Source organism: Oculina patagonica, chromosome 7, assembly GCF_052425735.1.
Source record: "Oculina patagonica isolate OP01 chromosome 7, crgOcupat, whole genome shotgun sequence".
Classification (NCBI taxonomy): Eukaryota; Metazoa; Cnidaria; class Anthozoa; order Scleractinia; family Oculinidae; genus Oculina; species Oculina patagonica.
Window position 1 is genome coordinate 16919720 of NC_135764.1, and position 19469 is coordinate 16939188.

The 19469-nt window shown below is 39.9% G+C and overlaps 4 protein-coding genes across 6 annotated transcripts in view; 3 read left to right on the forward strand and 1 right to left on the reverse strand.

The window, feature by feature from the left end:
- LOC144659490 (origin recognition complex subunit 2-like) overlaps positions 1-19469 on the forward strand; it is a 142836-nt gene that overhangs the window by 76510 nt on the left and 46857 nt on the right. The gene's annotated exons all lie outside the window — the stretch shown is intronic.
- Positions 103-3947, forward strand: LOC144660390 (mitochondrial ribosome and complex I assembly factor AltMIEF1-like). Its single transcript, XM_078521005.1, has 2 exons — positions 103-312; positions 2891-3947. The coding sequence occupies exons 1-2, from the start codon at positions 145-147 to the stop codon at positions 2933-2935; spliced, it is 213 nt and encodes a 70-aa protein (XP_078377131.1). The 5' UTR covers positions 103-144; the 3' UTR covers positions 2936-3947.
- LOC144660385 (uncharacterized) lies at positions 3693-13414 on the reverse strand. The gene is made up of 8 exons (XM_078520997.1): positions 12223-13414; positions 11479-11569; positions 10053-10274; positions 8339-8433; positions 8006-8137; positions 7215-7355; positions 6284-6562; positions 3693-3958 (listed from the first exon to the last, which is right to left on the reverse strand). The coding sequence occupies exons 1-8, from the start codon at positions 12505-12507 to the stop codon at positions 3695-3697; spliced, it is 1509 nt and encodes a 502-aa protein (XP_078377123.1). The 5' UTR covers positions 12508-13414; the 3' UTR covers positions 3693-3694.
- The window catches only part of LOC144660386 (cyclic nucleotide-binding domain-containing protein 2-like), a 21511-nt gene continuing 9559 nt past the window's right edge, over positions 7518-19469 (forward strand). Inside the window, exons 1-7 of one of the 3 annotated variants that reach the window (XM_078520999.1) lie at positions 7518-7702; positions 13959-14751; positions 14951-15048; positions 16540-16663; positions 18211-18305; positions 18539-18670; positions 18754-18894. In XM_078520999.1, the coding sequence (XP_078377125.1) occupies positions 14484-14751; positions 14951-15048; positions 16540-16663; positions 18211-18305; positions 18539-18670; positions 18754-18894 (858 nt within the window). In that variant the 5' untranslated portion in view covers positions 7518-7702; positions 13959-14483. Of the gene's footprint in view, positions 7703-13918; positions 14752-14950; positions 15049-16539; positions 16664-18210; positions 18306-18538; positions 18671-18753; positions 18895-19469 lie in introns of those variants that run through there. The other 2 variants (XM_078520998.1, XM_078521000.1) reach the window with 2 other exon arrangements.

Here is a 19469-nt window from a genome sequence, read left to right on the forward strand (position 1 = left end):
CTCATTACCAGTTTTCTTCAAAAGTTGTGATAAGCTTGGAGAGATCCTGGGAACAAGTAAGCGCCGCTGGTCGCTGCTCGAGGCTCAAGCTGAGGTCTTTTCCGAATCACGTTAGACTGCAGTGATCACGTTCCAAAGCACACGATGAAAGTTCCATCTAGTAGAAGAGTTCTTCTATTATACCGACAACTTCTCAAGCAAGGAAAGGCATTGCAGTATACAGATTACGATTTTTTTCGAAGAACGCTAAGACGAGAGTTTGAACAACAAAAAGATGAAGTTGAAGTCAAAGTAATCACAGAACAATACGAGGTACAGTGAAATATAAAAATCCACCCGATAAAAATCGCCATAATATGCAATTTTTTAGAGAGAAGCATGGCATGATGACCCAAATAATGACGGCAAAGGAGGCTATTGTCTCGTCATGTAGTGCTGCACACCTTACATGTATATGAGGGATGTCACTTTGTCGTATCCCCTCTCCCAGAGGGGGTGGGGGGCATATCAAAGGGGGACATTTCAAAGGCGTGGAAGATTATTGGAAAATTTGAATTAACCCCTAAAGGAAATTTTTTTGGGATCAGCTGAAGTTTTTTTTTTTTACCAGTAAAAGCTTGATTACCGGGTTGTCCTAAAATCCGGAGAACTGGAATGCCAGAAATCCGGATAAGAAAGCCCGGAATCCTAAAACCCGGAATGACCTTTTCTGTGTACGCCTTTTCAAGATAAATACGTGGAAATAAGTAATTTTGGGGGGGAATTTGAAGTTTGTTACGAGTTTCCAATAACGTTGCGAGTTAGCGAATTAAATTGTCAATTTCAATACAAAGTTCCCAACTTCGGCCTGACTTAACATCGCGCAAGCCAGTTGAGGAGAAACAAAACATGTTGTTTCAAAGTCATGGCGATATCTGAACTCAATGATTTTAAGGGAAACAAGTTGCAGCGGGAATATTCCAGCGATTCTTGCTGTTCAAGTGGCAAAACACTTGTTTGAACTAATAGTCGACGTCAATAAAAACCTTACATTGTTTCTAACTTCATGTGCAGATTAAAACCTTCTGTAGTTATGTTATCAACAAGGGCTTTGCTACGCTTAATCATTGGGGAAAATCCATAAAAATAAAAATATAAAAGTTTCATAAGCTTTAAATTAATGTTTAGGGAGCCGTAAACATGTTGGCGTGACAAATCAGTCTTCCCTGTCGGCCTGTCGGCCTCGCTGCGGCTTCGATTTAAACAACTTTATGTAAAAATGGGTAAACCATGCATCCAGTTTCATCCGGCTTACAAACGCAAAAGACTTGAAAAGTAAGATTATAACTCGTAAAAAAGGTAAAAAAATATATTTTTGTACAAAAAAGGAAAATTTTACCAAAATTTCTGCCTGCATAAAATTCATTTATCGGCAAATTACTTGCGTGATCGCTGGTGCGAAACGTTGTCTGACACTTCAACTCAATTATTGCTTCCATCATCAAGCGATGAATATCGACAGCGTTTGATTGATACCCATTTTCGAAAGGACATGTTCATGATTAGATGCAATAGACGGTATATGAATGTAATGCTTCTACTCACTATCAGTCAGAACAATGATCAGAAGGTTGTTATTGCCGTCCTGCTTGTTCGTCAAACAAATATTGTGCAACATTAACTTGAGCCGCAAGAATCCCTGGAATATTCCTGGCCGCCGCAACTTGTTTTCATTAAAATCAGTGAGCTCAGATATCGCCATGACTTTGAAACAACATGTTTTGTTTCTCCTCAACTAGCTTAATTACGATGTTCTGTCGGGCCGAAGTTGGGAACTTTGTATCGAAATTGACAATTTAATTCGCTAACTCGCAACGTAATTGAAAACTCATAAGAAACTTCAAATTTCCCCCCAAAAATTACTTATTTCCATGTATTTATCTTGAAAAAGGCGTACACAAAAAAGGTCATTCCGGGTTTTAGGATTCCGGGCTTTCTTATCCGGATTTCCGGCATTCCGGTTTTCCGGGTTTCTGGCATTCCAGGTTTTAGGACAACCCTGATTACCTGAGCTGGGCTGGCCCAGTTAGCTGGGCTGGATCGGTTGGCCGAGATGACTTCCAGCCTGGTATTACATGAGCCGAGCCAGCCCAGGATGGACTACATTAAGCATGAATGGCTGGGTTAAATTAAGCACAAATGATTTTGTCGCAAAGAAGGAGTTGGATGATGTTGATGACCTGTTTTCAGCAATTTGGTGTTTTATTTTCTACACTTGTGCAGCTACATGAGCTGCTTTGCCTCTACATGTACATCCTATTTAGAAAGAAGAATATCGATTTTTGTTGTTGGCTGTGTGCTTGGAAGATAAATTTAATGCTGGCCCAGTGAAAGTAATTACCGGTACATGGAAAATTTTCAGCCTGGCTAGCTTGGATCAGGCATCACAATGCCGAGATCTCAGCTAAACGGGCTGGCCCAGTTGTCAGGTAATCCCAAAGTTGATTTTTGTTGTGTTCCACAGACGTACTGAGATCTCAGCAAATCCGAACCAGCCTGGCTCAATGTAATCAGGCCCTAAAAGATGCCATTTTTTAATCCTTGATCGATCGATGTAGACTGTTCTGACTGACCTGAATGCTACAAATATTGGCATACTGTGTGAGACCAAAATTGGGAGAGACCAAAATCTCTGTCATATGGGATATTTCCCTGCAGTCACATGTGCACAACATTGATTGAGGTTGTTGGGATGCTTTAATTAAGTTGTTGTTGTTGTGAGAGGAGCATGTGGGTTGGGGGGTTCAGTGACAGTGATCATTCATCAATCGAGACAACATGATACCTGTATTGAAATTAGCTCTGAATTACCATATAAATTAATTTGCATCTATAATTATTTTTTGTTTAGAAGGGGATGTACTTTCTGAGGACAAGATTAGGTGGACTACAGTGAGAGAAATAAAATGCACATGATCCATGGATAACTTTCAATCTCAAACAGAAGGAAGGTTTCATGTACAAGAAGAGACCACAGTCTATGTGAAGCTGTGTTTGCTGAAGACAGACAACCTTACATGTAAAGGAAACCTCCCTTGCTGGAAAAAATTGCTGTTAAATTGTTGGAGGTATAGTCTGGAATGGAATTTGTTTAAAAAATTGAATAATAGTACAGACATAATTTTGGCTCTATATTTTCCATGAACAGCCATTGCATTTTTGACACCATGTTGTTGTCCTATTATCACAAACAACAGATCTTTTATGTAATGTTGTAAGGTTTAATATGCCTGTGCACTGGAAAATTCAAAACACAAAATTGATAATTTGCATCTAAGTTTTTCCATCAGTTAAAAGCTTTTCAACCAATATCCAGTTGACACTATATTTCCAGAAACTCAGCAGTAATTTGCTCCAGTAGTGAAAAATAAACCGTGAATTTAAATAAACTGCTGCTTTTGAACAGTCAGATGCTAACAAAACAAAACATTTTATTTAAAAGCTTGATATAATTTTGTATAATGTATTATAATGCCATTTACTAATCTTGTGGTATTGTATTATTAGCATACAAAGTCGCTGCTGTGATTTTATCATGTAATGTTGTAGCTTAAATTTAGATAACATCATTCACTGTTGTCCAGCATATGGTTGCTGGTGTTGATATAATATTGAAACACGTACACTGTAGTAAAAAATTTTTAATTCCTTTCAGTCATGGTTCAAAGTAATGGCTGTTGTCAACTCTTACTACAACAGGGACATCATCAAAACTTGTACGATGTGGTCTCCTTCGTCTCGTAATAATGTCATCAATAAGCTTCTTCTTATAAATTTTCCAGTTTCTGTCCTCAATGTAGCATTTGAATGCCTGTTTCTGTGTTAGAAATGCTTCACTCAGTTTCTGTTTTAATGCCTCTAGTGCTTTTCCTCTTTCCTTTTTCATGAAGATAAGTTGACTTATCAACACACAGTGCACCTGTTGAGTATTAATCAGTGGTGATTAATAATGGAAATAGGACTTTGTGTCATCCAATTTGGTCTGTAATCACATTAGCGATTAACAAGCATTAGTCTAAGTTTAGTTCTAACAAGCATTAGTTCTAAGTCACAACATTTAGATCCTAATTACAGCTCAAAACAGGATTTTGTATGTATTGCATGTCAAGTGATTTCAGAACCAACTACCCGTAATTGTATACAGTCAACTCTCTCTAAGACGGACACCATCGGGACTGGCCCTAACTGTCCATCTTAGAGAAGTGTCCGCTTTATAGAGAGTCGAGGTAACTGAGGTGACACCAGTAATCTGAGATGATAAAGCTCAACGTCTATGCACAATGAATACATGTCTACTTAAAGTCTGTTTAAAAACCGTATTCGTTTGTTCAAGCAAAAGTTGAGAGCTTCTACAATCTGTTACACTCTAAGTAGAAAACGACCTCTTCGGTGTCCAGACACGTACAAAGTTAAGCATAGAAGTAATCCGCTATAACAGATTTTTTGGCAAGTGAAATGTACTTAAGGGGTTAACTAACTTTGCCTTATTTTGATTCAAAGTTTTGAAGTATTATTCGTTAACAAAAAAAAAACACTTTTTAAGTGTCCGTTCTCTGTTTTAGAGAGGTGTCCATCTTATAATTATAAAAACAATATATAATTATAATAAAAACCTTCCCAAAATCTTGCAATGAAAATCGTCAATGCCAAATAATTGCAGTTTAAGTAGACATAGAAATAACTCACCATAAATACTTATTGTATAGTCGTAGGTTATGACGTCATTAGTCACGTGACTGCTTCTTTCGCCAGATGTTTTTACTAAAAAAGACATGAAAAGGTGAGCGGACTGCCCAGACCGAATTAAAATTAGTAGCATGCCTGAGGGGTGCGACGCTGCGAGGAATTATTTCAGTTCGACACATCTTAGTGAGTTTTTAATAGCGTTTGAAAAGGCATATTACGGTAAAAAATATCCACCGGAAAAAAGCCATATATGCTTTAGCGTATTTTTTTGTAGATTTGGAGGGGGGGCTTGTCCCCCCAGGCTGCGACCCCGCGGCGTAGGGCGCCATTATTATCAGGTATTTACGCGACGAAAACTCCTACGAAGGAGAAGAAGGATCGCAGCAGTGCGGATGGGGTGAAATAAAAGTGAATCAGATTCGCCCGAAAGCAGAGCCGCTTGTAGAAGGGCGAGCGGGAAGCGCCACCCCCATAGGCCACGCGGACCGGGCGGAACCAAGCGCGGCCGCATACCGGACTTGCGACCCAGGACTGTCGCCGCGCGTGTTCGGATTCGCCTAGTTGTAGACTAATGGATTTATTATAATTGTGTTCAAAAATATCCATACCTCCCCAAGATTGACCTCGACCCCCTGAACTTTCAGTTTAGCTCTTTATTTTAAAAATTGGGTATTCGCCCCCCCCCCTCGGTTAACGGTGATTGAACTGCACAGTAGATATAATGTGGATAATTCTATTTTTACCTTTCACATTTTCCTGTTTTATATGGATATATAATTTATATTTTTTTACCGGTTTCACTTGTAATAATAATAATAATAATAATAATAATAATAATAATAATAATAATAATAAAAACTTTATTACCGTGTCTGTGTGTTTAGCCCTTATGGACTAAGAGTTAGGGAGTTAAGTTACAGTAAAATGACTGAAAAATGGCAGGGACAGGACCAACACCAGGTGTCCGTCTTATGCATGGAGGTGTCCGTCTTATAGAGGTGTCCGTTAAGAGAGAGTTGACTGTATTAAATCATACAGGATGGATAGTTTCCAATGGTCTCAGGGCCTTTCAGGCGTAAAAATCCAAGATGCGTCCAAATTAGTTTTAGCTGAAACCAAAAAAGGAACTCAGGTGCATCTTAGCTTTTGTTTATCCTGGTAGATACAATACACACAAATACGTAGATTACATCTAGGAACCATCTAGAATTTTTGGGAAATGCGTTTGCAATGTAGCATGAATTCAACCTTATTGAGCTAGTAGAGTTGAAACTGTTTATGAATGTGACATGGTATATAGCAACTGTACATTTTTTGATGCGTGCACGCCAGTTGTTAAGCCAACACTCGTCACTCTCTCTCAGTCTGGCTCAGTTGTCTAACCAGATATTGATAAATTTCGCCAGAAAAATGTAAAAGTTGAATCGTGCGATGTTTCAATACGAGTTGTGGTCTAAAAAAATTGCGGTCTTTGTTGAGTTGCCTAGATGGATTTCAGCCTAGACAATTACAAAAGTAACAGATTTATCTTGTATTTAACTGTTTCCTATTCACTCACCCTTCCAACTGTAATAATGTACGTTTTCTTTAAGTCCTCCCCTACTCCAAAGAAATCGCCTTTGTTTAGCACGTGTACAGTAAGGAATTTTTTCACAATTCTTTCCTTGCTATCGCCGTTGTCTGTCGGCTCGGTGAAGTTAATAGGTGGTAGTTTGAGCCGGATTTTACCAGTGGAAGACTCGTTCCGGATCATTGCTATTTCTCTCACCACTTTACACTTCCCAGATTGAATGAAAAATACGTCATCAGCGGGGCCGTCTATGTCACCAAGAATCACCTGTAATAACAGCAAGCGAGAGCGCGTTACGACTCGAGAGCAACGGCTACATTAAAAGCACTACCTCTTGATTATTCGTACACATTAGAATCGAGATATTAATCATTTGGTTTCGAATCTTAAACGGCTCAAGATAGTTGTTTTGATTAACGGTGCAGGATAACCTGCTCACGTCACCTACAACAACGCGCTAGAAAGAAAGGGCCAAAAAAGGAATAGAAAAAGGTTTTGAATGCCATGGGCTCCCCGATCCCAACACAACAGCTAACCCCTGAGAAAGACTACCGTGAATCGCGTCCCGCATATACCCAAACAAGTGTGCAGGTGCTGAACTTCAGACGCATGGCAGCATGCTAGACTTGTTTTACAAAAGCCGCAAAACAACTTATATTTGATAGCAACAGCTGTGGCAATCCCTATTAGTACATCGGTGTGTCAGCAAAGGCCGGCACGCGGTTGCCATTGGGCGATGTTCAACGGCATCCTCCTTGTTACTCCAACAAAAAAACATGTAGCATGTCTGATTTATTGGAGTCGTCAGATCTCGCACCATTGTAAAACTTTGGTCAATTATACTATAATTAGACATTGCTTGACAGTTATTTCTAGTTTGTTAGTAAACAACTTTCAGTAAAAGTGTTTCACAAGGTACCGTATTAGGAGGAAATTCTCTGAGCTTTGTATGTGCAACTGTTTGTCGAATTTCAGTGTTTGCCCAGTCTTTAAGAATTGGCTGGGAATTGAGCAGCGACAGTTTTCTCTCCCATTCGATCTGATGGCTGTTTCGTAGAACCTAAAACAAAGAATTAAGTCCGTTATTTGATAAATTGCGATATACATCTGTCAAGGAAAAGTTTTCCTTACGACTTGTCTCGAAACGACCGGACCGGGGCAGGTAGCCCAGACCATGGCCTAACAACCCCAGGGAGCCCAAGGTCAGCTGTTGAATTGCAGGCTGGCTGGATGTGTGGGTTAAGTCAGCCTTTTTATTGTTTTAGCAAAGACTTTGCTTTGAAATATGGCCAAGACTGGTTCTCAATTTTTGTTATTGGCAGTTCAACTCAGCTACCTGACCGGGCGTGTGGAGGCTTTTCAGCAGTGCCCCTGGGCTAGCCGAAACCCCACGGGAAAAAGGAGAGGGTAAGGCCAAGGAAGTTGGTGGCTTTTTGCTGTTCTCAGGGTATATTTTGTTAAATGAGGACAGACATATAATGGATATGTCAAACGTCGACGCGAAAACGAAAAGTTCGATAAAATTTCTTTCGTCAACCGAGCAAGAATTTTGACAAGGAATGAATTCTGCTCTTGAACATTTCTCTCTGGTTTTACTTCAAACATCTCACGAATGTTCTATAAAAAGCAGTTAAAAACTAACTGATCTATATAATTTTATAAAAACTAGATTTGTTCTTAATGTTTTTTTTTAATGTAATATCCACTAACCTCATCAAAATCTGGTTTGTCAACTCTGAGGAACTCTGAGTTTTCCTTGCATATGATCGTAGCTGTTCTTCTGATGTTATGAAGCAAAGCCAGTTCACCAAAGGCATCTCCTTCCGACATTTCACCAACAACCTAAAAAAAAGTCCGCGTTTTACTCACTGATCAGCTTGGATTGAAGTTCAGCTTTGTTCACAAGTATCACGATACTGATTTAAATTGATGCGGGAAAAATTTGGCTAAGTATAAAGTATTGTTTACTTTCCGCCGTGTTTCATAGCTTCTATTTCCACATATTTTTAAACTTAACTGATCACCATGCATAGTTATTTAAACCTGTTTATGTTGTTCTCCAGTGTGTTTATCTTCTTCCATTCTCTCCACAATCACTGAACCTGACACGATAAAGTAAAACGAAATGCCAACATGTCCTGAAGAGGAAGAAACGAGAAAAATAAACAAAAAATCACGAGTGAATATTGTGGTGAAATACTGAGTTCTTTTTGTGCAATTCAGATGAAGAGCTGGAGGTTGTGTTCACGTTCTAAAAAGAAACCGCTTTGCTTTAAAATTTCTAAGAAACTTTGGAAACGTTTAACTGTTTTGAAACCAAACTCACAAACATTCTCTGATGAAGCAGCCATTACAGTAAGTTACTCTGGTAGCGGATCACCTCGTGCTGATCAGTTTGGCAGGGTAGACAGCGGTATACCTCCAATGAACGTGTCCAGAACACAACTTATCACACCAGGCACCACAAATATTATTTGATATCGTGCCAAAAAACCACAAACACTTTAATTTCGATTGCGTGAGAAAAGAACAAAACACACTCTAATTAAAAAGAGGGATTAAAGCCATCGACACCGGCGTTTTACGATTCTATTGTTTGTTTGCTTCAGTTGTTTTTAATCATTTGAAAAGATGACTTGGATCCATTGAAGCCATTCCTAACTGTTTTCTTACTTAAGATAAAAACAAAAGATTCAGTTTTTACATGTGAACAGAGTAAGGTAAAAAATAACCTTTCCACTGACTAGTTCCCAGTTGTCTCTTTTGTCCACGTTAAGGTCGAAAGTCGAGAGAGAATGGGCCAAGCCTCTTAATATTCAATACGACACAGAGAGACGACTGCGGACAGGTCAGTCCATTCCAGGGATTGAAGAGCCAGAGGGAAGGGAGGGAAAGACGCCAGGGAAGAAAGAGCCAGTAGGTTATCGATGCTGGGTCCTTACACTGGCTACTGTAGCATGACTCAGTAGAAGTATTGCGATCCCACAGTTGGATAGATTTAGTCAATCGTAGGTTATCCACCCCCAGTATTTTCCCAGGTTAATTGGATTGATTGACTCGTGTTCCGTTTAGGAGAACTGCTGACTAGTTGTTCGAGGGGACAAATAAACTGGGTCAAGGAACGCAGTTTTATTTTGAAATCACAGGTAGTCGTGGGCTAGGGGAGGGACTTTTTCACGAGGTAGCTACTAATTTATTTTAGTATGAAAACGTTTGACAGTGAAATAACCACCTTCTTGAACAGGCGAACAAGTGAGAGAGGATGATAAGCTGTACTCACGGTACATGCACACGGTATGACAGTGAAAAACTGGCCACAACAGATGTGAGCATTATGGTTAGCAGTGTTATAAATTCAAACGGGTTTTTCAAATACCCTTTGTTACTGACGAAGATTTGATCTTGCAAATTAAAAACATCGTGATATTTAAAAACAAAAACAAACTAATAAACAAACAAGAGAACTGTGGACTGCAAACTATTTTTGTAATAAATAACAGTACTACATCAAGATACTTGAACTCTTTCTTGAACAGGCGCGCGCTTTACCCGGTAGAGAAATTTGGGTACGGACCCGTCTACAAAAATGGTCCGGACATAACCACTTTTGCAGAGAAACAGTCAAATCAAAACGGGGCCATAGCCGATGTCCGGACCATTTTTGTGACAGGTCCGTACCCAAATTTCTCTACCGTGTAAACGCGCCTTTATAAAATTAATCAGCCAGAATCGTTGGTATCACTGCACATGTACTTACCTTGTTTTATAACCACTCTTCCTTTCTCAAACATGTCGTAGTACAATACTTTAGCCAGTTCTCGTTTAACGTACATAGGATAACGGTCAAAACATTTTAATTTCTTTACAACTTGAAGAACTACTTCGATTTCCTCGTCAGTTCTGTTCCATGAAAGAGTTCTTAATGTTTTCTTCACACATGCTGATAGAAATCCACACGACTGAACATGGGGCTTGAAGGCTTTTTAAAAACAAAAAGAAGACGTGAATCGAAAAGTTTGTAAAGTTCAAAAGGATTTCTACTTTTTTTCTTCCATTATCAAAGGATGATATGATTTTAGCAAAACTTCAAAGGGATAATCCTAGTGTAATAATAGTTTATTTCGATTGTCTCGTTAAAACTGAAACACTGTTCACCTTTATACAGTATTCAGTACTAACAAGCCTTACAGTGAACACCCAAAGCTACCCGCGAAATCTAAAAATAACCTGCAAACATTTCTTGACATGTTCAAAACCTGTTTCGTGGTCAAAAGTTGCTATAGTGTATGACGTCCATCGAATTTCCCATAATGAGCTCATCTGAGCCGCTATAAACGTTTTTACTTTATAGCGGTACGGTAAACACCAAACAACAAAGTGACCTCTGCACCAACTTGAGCAATTATTTTGAAGTTTGAAGACAAAGAGATACTTACTAACCCAAGAATGTAAATATTGTAGAAATCTCGTTTTAAATTTTATCATAAAATTATTTTGACTAACATCCTAACATACAGTGGAACCTCGATTAAACGAACCTCCATAACAGAACGGACTATATTCGTCGCCACTTATAGTAAAATATATGGAGGAGAACCCTGATATAAAGAATCCTCGTTTGACCAAACATCAGTTGCCAGTCCCTCGGCCCTTCGTTATATCGAGGTTCCACTGTACTTACTAGAATGGGCTCGTACAGCAAGTAGTGCAGTGGAATATACATGATATAAATGAGCCTCTCTAATAAGACGCGACGATTACATAAAACGAAGATCTGCAGATTGACTCGAAGGTTTAAGCGTCCAGCTTGTGGGCTCGTATTAAAGAAAACTTGAAAAAAGATAAATGTCATAAATAACATACAAACAGAACAACGGCGGCAACTAATCCAAACAATCGTTAATTTGCTTTGTTATTGTTTCAGCAATACTTTGCTTTTCATGAATTTAACCAGGTTTTTATGCAATTTGTTGCAGAAGTGAGATATTTATTCTGCGTGCTGCGATTTTCAGTGACTACACTGTCACGCAGTTTCAATAAAACGAAGATCTGCTTAAAAAATCGAAGATTTGCAAGAAATGCAACGAACCCATAGAGAGGCTCATGTATGTAATAACTACTATCCTCTACCCACACTGCTGACCTTACGCTTGGTGAAATAGCTGTTAGTCAGACATATTTACCATTAACATTGAAGCTAAGTCTTCCCTCTCCGTCTTCAGACTTGGCAACAAACCCTCTGGCTCGGGTGTGGTCATCAGACTGACGCACCTCCTGTCACGCGTTACAGGTATATCAGGGAGGTCACACACAAAAAAATAACACAGCAAGCATCTTTTGGTATACTAAATAAACTGAGCCCGAGGACACTGAATCCTTGTTCAACTTCAAAAGCCTCTGTTATTGAAGTGTGCATGTGGATAGTTATTTTCAGCCAGTGTCGTTTGGTTCAGTCTTTCTTAATATTGAGATTTTTACATACAACTAGAACATCTTAACAATCTTAACATTTGTTAAAAAAACAGTTTACACTAGTTTGGAAACTAAAAAGTTGGTATGAGATGGTGTTGTTGTTTGTTTTTTTTTTTTTTTTTTTTTTTTTTTTTTTTTTTTTTTTTTTTTTTTTTTTTTTTTTTTTTTTTTTTTTTTTTTTTTTTTTTTTTTTTTTTTTTTTTTTTTTTTTTATATTTTTTTTTATATTTTATTTTTTTTTTTGGGACCCGTATATAAAAATAAAAATTTTTTTTTTTTATAAAATAATTATTTTTTTTTTTTTGGATACAAAAGTAGACCCCACAAGGGAAATATTGGGACAAAAATGTCTCCAGGGTCGGGAAAATGTACAGCGAATTTCAGAAACTAAGGCAGGGTTCATGTCTTATTTTTCACGCAGTAGCTTTTTGTATGTTTTAAGTGCACGTATTCACCTTGAGCACTGTAGACCATTTTCTCTGTTTAGTGATGGCCTTTGCGACTTTCTTAAAACTCACTCCCCCACCAAATTGTTTCTGCCATATTGTTGGAGCTGTTTTCGTTACTTCGTTAACGCTCGGTGCTGCAGATTCGGTACTAGGATCAAAATGTTCCTCGTCAAATTCTGGTAAAAGGAAGGGGTTCGTCACATTCGTGGCATTGCTCGGTCTTCGGCCACTTGGTCGTACGTCGGTTGTAGATGACCTCTTTTTAGACGATCCAGTTATTTTGTCTTTCATTACAGCTTATAAGCTCTAACCCGGGCAGCTATATTTCCGAAGTAAAAAGAACGAACGAAGCTTTAAAATGTGTAAATGCCAAAATATAAGGAAAGTTACCTTTTGCCGTTTGCTGATCGATTGAGATCAAAATTACCGTGTTCCAAAGTTTTGTGACGAAGTTAATTAAAAGATACGCGCGCTAATATCTCGCCGCAAGTTAACCTTTCATAACGGAAATGTAACTTTGGGGGATTCTCTTTTACGACCTTCAAGTTGAATACCTGAAATTTACTGAAGCACGCGTAGCCTTTATATTAAAAATGCAAAATCGAGGTTATTCGTAGAAGTATCAAACACACAAAACAAAACTTACATGAGGGTATTTTAGAGCCCATTGAATTAAACATCTGCCATCGGGGCAAACCACGTCATCGGCAAAGGAGAGCTGTCAAGCCTGAATTGTGCCTGACATTTCCAGGAAATAAATTTGAATACTCCACTGCTGAACAGAAAATTAGATTCACTGTATTCAATCCTTGTGAAGATATCCTAATAATTTGGCACCAGCTCTTAAGAAAAACGGCGAGGAAGTGATTGTTCAAAATTGATCTTGTCAGGGTTTAATTGTTGACCACGTCTACGATATGCTTGTCACATAAAATTTGATTTAAAAATATTTTTACGAAATAACTATAAAAAAGCAAATTTACCGCATGCATAAATGTGAACTGTACAGAAGTTGTAAGTCATCCAACAATTAAACTACAGTGAAGCTAATTTTAAGAGCGACATAATGTCTAAAAATGTGAATTTGATAAAAGAGATAATATATGCCATTTTTCTTTACAACCTAATGCTAAAACACATCAGCTGTCATGGTACGAAAAAAACAAATGTGTTATTGATAATTTTTAATACGCCTGATTATATTAAATATAAGCTATATTATATATAAGCCAGAATATACTTTGAATAAACAATAATCCTAATTTAAGCGGGAAACAAGGGAATATATATATTTACGATATGACACACTACTACTCAATTTATTTTAGAACGAGAAAAGAGCGAGACAGCCACCGAACAATGAAGAGGGAGACGACCTAGGGGGGAGACGGGCAACAACCTTCTGAACGATGAACCGGAGGCAGACGAGTGACGAGAGGAGAGAGGCCGACTCTGCCGCGAAGGCACGCCCCAGTACTGGCAGACGACTACATCCATTCTCTATCCTAAGGGAGTAGGCGAGGGGGGGCAGCGGCGCCCGGGAGAGATGGGGAAGGAGGGCCACCGGAACGTAGGAGAAGATAGAGAAACTGACATGTATAGTGCGAGATATGAGGAGGGGGGACGGTGGAGGAGAGCAGCCGCAGAGAACCGGGGGGCCCGCAGTCCCCTGTGTAATCTTGGCACATAACCATTTCAAGGGAAATATTTATAATAAAACAGGCAATGCATTTCTATCAAAGGACAGGACAACGGGACATCACCATGGTAATAAAGCAAAGAAGATGGAGGTGGCTTGGGCATGTTATCAGGAAAGGCCGAGATAGCATAACACGAACTGTAGGTGGACACCGGATAGTGGAAGAAGGAAGAAACGACGTCCACGAGAGACTTGGAGGAGGACGATCGAGGCAGCAGGGAAGACGTGGAAAGAACTTGAGAAGACAGCCATGGAAAGGGAGCAATGGAAATCTCTGGTCCCAGCCTTATGTGCCTCTTAGGCGCGACGAGGATTATATATATATGCAATGATTGGGATTTCCGGAGGAAGGTCTATAAATTGTGCGTATAATGTTTTTATCACGTGACATTTCAGGTCATCTGCTCGAGCTGACAACATTAGGAGGGTGTGTTCGTGCGCGCGCAATTAACGAATTATGATGTAGTGTCCAGTTCTTTTTTTACGCACATTTCCCTGTTTCATATCCGTAGTTGTTTGGTGAACTCTAATTGTCACTTATCACTCGTAAAACTACAGAGAGGCACAGATGTCTCAACGAATTAAACCCTCTTCTTCGCTTAACGGCGATGTTCAAAATATGATGTCTTCTTCAGAACAGAAAGTCAAATGTCCGGGGACAGAAGAACCCAAAATTTCGCCAAAAGAAAGGTTTCGCCGCATTGCTCGGTCAGTCCAGTCTCAGAGCAGGTGGACGAAAGCCTTGCAAACAAAAATTGCAAGCGAACACAGCAAAGATTTCCATATCACACAAAAGAGTGGCGAATCTAATTTGATTTTGTCTTTCAATGCCAATGGTGAGCATATTAATTTTTTTTTTGTACACTCTAGTAAGCTAAGTTTTCAGGGGACACGGTGCAAAGCTTTTGCAACACTACTGTAAGGTTATTTTTTTAATATTATACGACTGTTAATACTAAGAAAGCAGTATTGCTTGCCATTTTTGCGCTCTATTGCAGCTGTAGTCCAAACTCGTTTCCGATCTTCTTCTTATAGCATTCAAGTCTGTTGTTCACTCGTGTGGCCGCCTGTCCAAGAAAGTCAAACTAATTCTTATGAAAAACCCGTGGCAAAGGAAAGCGGACGAAATCAAGGTGCGTCATTAAAGATCTTCATGTTGATGTTTTTAACACGAGTTATGATAACTCCGAAAAACAGCTATGACAGCGCGTTTGAAAAGTACAGAAAATATTAACCTGCGATCGGGCGTTTTTTTATTACGGGATTTTTATTATAATTATATATATTTTGTTTTGGCTTGCCGTGTTTAGAGGATCCTGTAAACTTAAATTTTGTGGGTGAAATTTATTGTGTTGGTGTTTTGCTAATGAACTTCCGCTAATTTATTTTTTGAATGTTTGGGATTCTTGTTTTTCTAGAAAAAATCAAATGAAATGACTACTCAATTGTAGTTATATTACACAAATTGCAGGATGCTTATCCGAAATCAAACAAAGTGTTGAATAGTACAGGAAGTTAAAAAACGCACTGTCCTTGAACTTGCCATAAATATATATCAATTTTTTTTTATTGCAAAAAGTTTTGTTAACTGTTGCCACTTTATTGTTTATTAATCACTTTCGGGCTGTCATTGTTCATAGTCGTCGCGCGCAGGAGAAATCGTACACGGAAAGCACCATGGAAGACAGACAATCGGCCCACCTGACCGGCTGCACGACCACGACACCCGCACCGCTCCACGCAGAACGAAGAGTGGGACGGGAAATCCCCCGAGAGGTGCGGCAAAAGACATGAGCGCACGAGACAATGAATGATGGGGTGGCGGGGAGGGGGAAGCGAGAGAGAGAGTCGGGCAAAAAAGAACCAGCACGAGGAAGACGCCAAATGGCCGACGCCCACCCAAAGAAGACGAGTCCCAGATGCCACCGGAGCAGAAAGAACCGACACGGACAGGAGCGGCCGCCCGCCCACGAGACGAACACACACAGAGACGAGAACCACAGCGGGACACCGACGACACACAGCGAGAGTGAGAGAAGCGAGCACGACGAGACAGGCCGCGCCTGCAGGCCCTGTGTGCGACCCCCAAGCCCAGACCGCAGCCCCAGCCCGGACCCCAGACGATCCCCACGGACCGAGCCCGCACATCTGGAACACCACATCCAGGAGAAGGAAGCAGAGGCGAACCGCCAGCCCCCACCGAGTCCAGAGACGTGAGCACCACTGAACGCGAGCACTGACTGGGGATGCGACGGAATGCCAAGAGGGGCTAGCCGAGGGAGAGAGAGTTACTCTCTATTGTGGAGGGCAGCAGGGCGGGGAGAAGAGGGGGAGGGGGAGGGGTGGGGGTACCTGGAAGAGAGGACAGGAGGAGGGCAGAACAGGGGAGGGCAAGGACAAGGAGGGAGGGGAGAGGAGGGAGAAGGGGAGCGAGGAGGGAAAGTGTCAGCCGGCGAGCTACCGACGATATCATAACTTTCTTCCGTTTTAAATTAATTTTATCATGTGTGTTTTCTGCAGTGTCAACGGTTATTTCCTCACAGCTATTTATAACTTACAATTTTATCAAACTTTGTTCCTGAGTTACAGATAGCAACATAACAAGCCTGCTATATATATCCTAGGTAATCTACGGCGTGGTTGATAAGCTAAAATGCTTTAGTCGTTACACACCACGTATCAAACGAGAGCTTGCCAGGGTTGTATACTTCCAGCAGTTTGAGGATGGAAGAGTGATAGTCCAGCAAGGTAGGACAGTTAAGGATTGATTATTACTTGATAACTAACACTGTGACGATCATTCCTTTGTTTTATGTTACAAACCACGATCAGTCGTTAGCCTGTGTATAGACGTCCCGCTCCGCTCAAAAAAAATCGCGGCTGTACACAGGCTATCATTCGTCAGCGTGGAGAAAGGCAACACTTCTTGCTCTTAGGTACTTGTGTTAGTTGTTAAAAAAGATGAGTAAAGTGGGAAGGTAAGGCAAGTTTTTAAACCTGTTAATGTTCAAGCGGGTAATGCTGCCTCCATCAATTCATAATTACAAGAGGACTTAGTTCGGGAAATCTACTTAACAGCTAACATTAAAATTTGAGGCCATGCTTGTAACAGCTAACAGCAAAAAGTTTGTTGTAACAGTGAACTCAGAGCCGCGGCGCAAAGGATAGCGCGGAATGTCAAAGGGGTGGTCAGTTTTAAACATTTTTTTTTTGTTCTGCTGCTTTATTTTATTTCCAGTAAGATGTTTCAACAGAAACATTACTCGAAACATTTGTAACAAGACACTTTTATCTTTCTTGCAAAGGTACAGAAATTTTGGAGACGGTCACAAGTTAGGGGCTATTTTTTTTAGATTTTTATGGGGTGTGTAACATGATACAAAGTTCACACGACATTTTAAATTACCCCCCCCCCCCCCCCCCCCCCCTCCGAAGCACAGACATCCCATGATCACGCGACGTTATATGCCCAAAAACCAAAAACGGATTTACCAGTATGCCGCTGACTCGCAGAAAGGGGGTAAGGTGCGTTAGAGTAGAGTAGGCATGATCTTATGAGCACTGCAGGCGCGAGTTTGTAGTGCCGGGGGGGGGGTGGGGGACCTAAAAACAGAGGTTGAAGATGGAACTTAGAGGACATCACGCTATAAAACAGGCCAGAACACATGCGACCTTAGGAAAAATCACATGACGTTTGTGTGTGTTCAAGCTTGAACTTTTTCTTTTTATCACTTATTAGTCAACAGTAACGTAGGTCAAATGAGTTTGAGGCAAAGCATTTTGTTCTAGAAAGAATACTACTGCTACAAGCAAGCGCTCTCCCACCCCACCCCCTTTACAAGACTCATTAATCAATTGCTATTAACTCATTATCAACTATTACAGTTTACACCATAGTGTGTTAGTGAATTAGGGAGCTTAGCGGACTGTAGTCCACTAATATACCATCACAAAAGTGCATTCTGCACTAAAAACATAACCCTCACCCTTGGTGCCGGTTTTCAGCACTTACCCAGCTCCAAAGGTTTGATGTGAATCACAAAACCCTCAGAAGACACTGAAATAGAAATAGTTATTTTTTGACTTATTAATGTTAAAATTTCATCAGTAATCTTTGGAGTATAAGGTTTTTATTTTTTATTTGGTATTTAGGATGCAAATTGTAACACGTGACTGTAAATAAAAGTTATCACCCTTTATGACACATAACAGTCATAAAAATGTCGCAGTCAAAACACTAAACAGTAAACCCGATCTAGGATCTTAAAAGGTCCTGTTTGTTCATCTCACATCAGGTCACCCTGGAAGGTCCATGTATTTCATCGTAAGTGGAAGCGTGTTAGTTCAAGTGGCAGAGATTGACAAACGGACAGGGCACACCAAGAAGCAGGTTACTTAATGTTAATATTAAAAAGCAATAGAATATCTGTCTTTTCTGAATGAGTAATTCAGTATCATGAACAATCAGAAAAGAAGACAGAAGTTTGTCAGTTCGCATGCAATCACAGTCCCAATTGACCAATCAATGCCCATTTTGTAAGAATTACAGTGATATAAAACCACCTCAAGCGTCCCTTGACTGCTCTTAGTGCTGAAGTTAATGTTAAAAATGTTACATCTCAGATCGTAGGGGAAATGTTCGCTGGAGACTCATTTGGGGAGCTGGCACTTCTTCACGACATCAAAAGAGCAGCAACTATCATCTGTAAGACGACCGCAGAGTTCCTAACGGTGGACAAACCCGACTTTGATATGGTACATATATATCTTTCAAACTTTAAACACTCACGTAATGATATTGACCGCAGCTCAGATAAACATTTTCTTTTGGTTGACAGGTTTTGAAAAAATGTCATCAGCAGGAATGGGAGACAAGGATCTCCTTGTTAAGGTCATTACCATATTTCAAATGCTACACACCCAAGGAGTTAGAACAATTGAATAGAAGAGCTAAACTGGTCGAGTACCCCCCAAACACGGTGAGTGATCAGTGACTGACTGGACAGTTAGTTAGACTGGGCTAGTTTGATGGACAAAACATTAGACTGGCAATATACGTTTGACTCAGGACAAAAAAAGGTGAGCTATACCTTTGACTGGACAATAAGTTAGACTGGGTGATAAGTTAGATTAAGGATTCGTTACACTGTACAATAAGTTAAACTAGAGATGTTTGACTGCACTAAAATTAAAAGGTCGACTAGTCAATAGTCGATCAATAAGACGACTGGACGGAATACGTTCAACCAGAACTTCGTCCCTGATAATAATGAACTTCTGGTTGAACTCACAAAAACGTTTCACTGGGTAATTAGTTAGACTAATAATAACTAACAACTAATAACAAAGACTGGGCAATACGATTCACTGTACTAATCTAAACTGGATTAAGCGCCCAACCTCGAATAAGCGCCCACCTCGAATAAGCGCCCACTCTGTAGGTAGGAAAAGTTAATAAGCGCCCAGCCTCGAATAAGCGCCCCCCCCCCCCCCCCAAAAGAGAAGACAAGAGAAAATTTTTTTTTTTTTTTTTTTTTTATTAAAATTTTTTATT

Bases quoted from the DNA above. Each gene is read 5' to 3' on its own strand.
- LOC144660390 (XM_078521005.1), top strand. From the start codon at position 145: ATGAAAGTTCCATCTAGTAGAAGAGTTCTTCTATTATACCGACAACTT. The intron at 313-2,890 runs GTACAGTGAAAT...TTTTTTGTTTAG, and splicing joins TAATCACAGAACAATACGAG to AAGGGGATGTACTTTCTGAG.
- LOC144660385 (XM_078520997.1), bottom strand. From the start codon at position 12,507: ATGAAAGACAAAATAACTGGATCGTCTAAAAAGAGGTCATCTACAACC. The intron at 10,275-11,478 runs GTAAATATGTCT...GTTTTTAAAAAG, and splicing joins ACTTAGCTTCAATGTTAATG to CCTTCAAGCCCCATGTTCAG. The intron at 3,959-6,283 runs GTGAGTGAATAG...AATACTCAACAG, and splicing joins ACATTATTACAGTTGGAAGG to GTGCACTGTGTGTTGATAAG.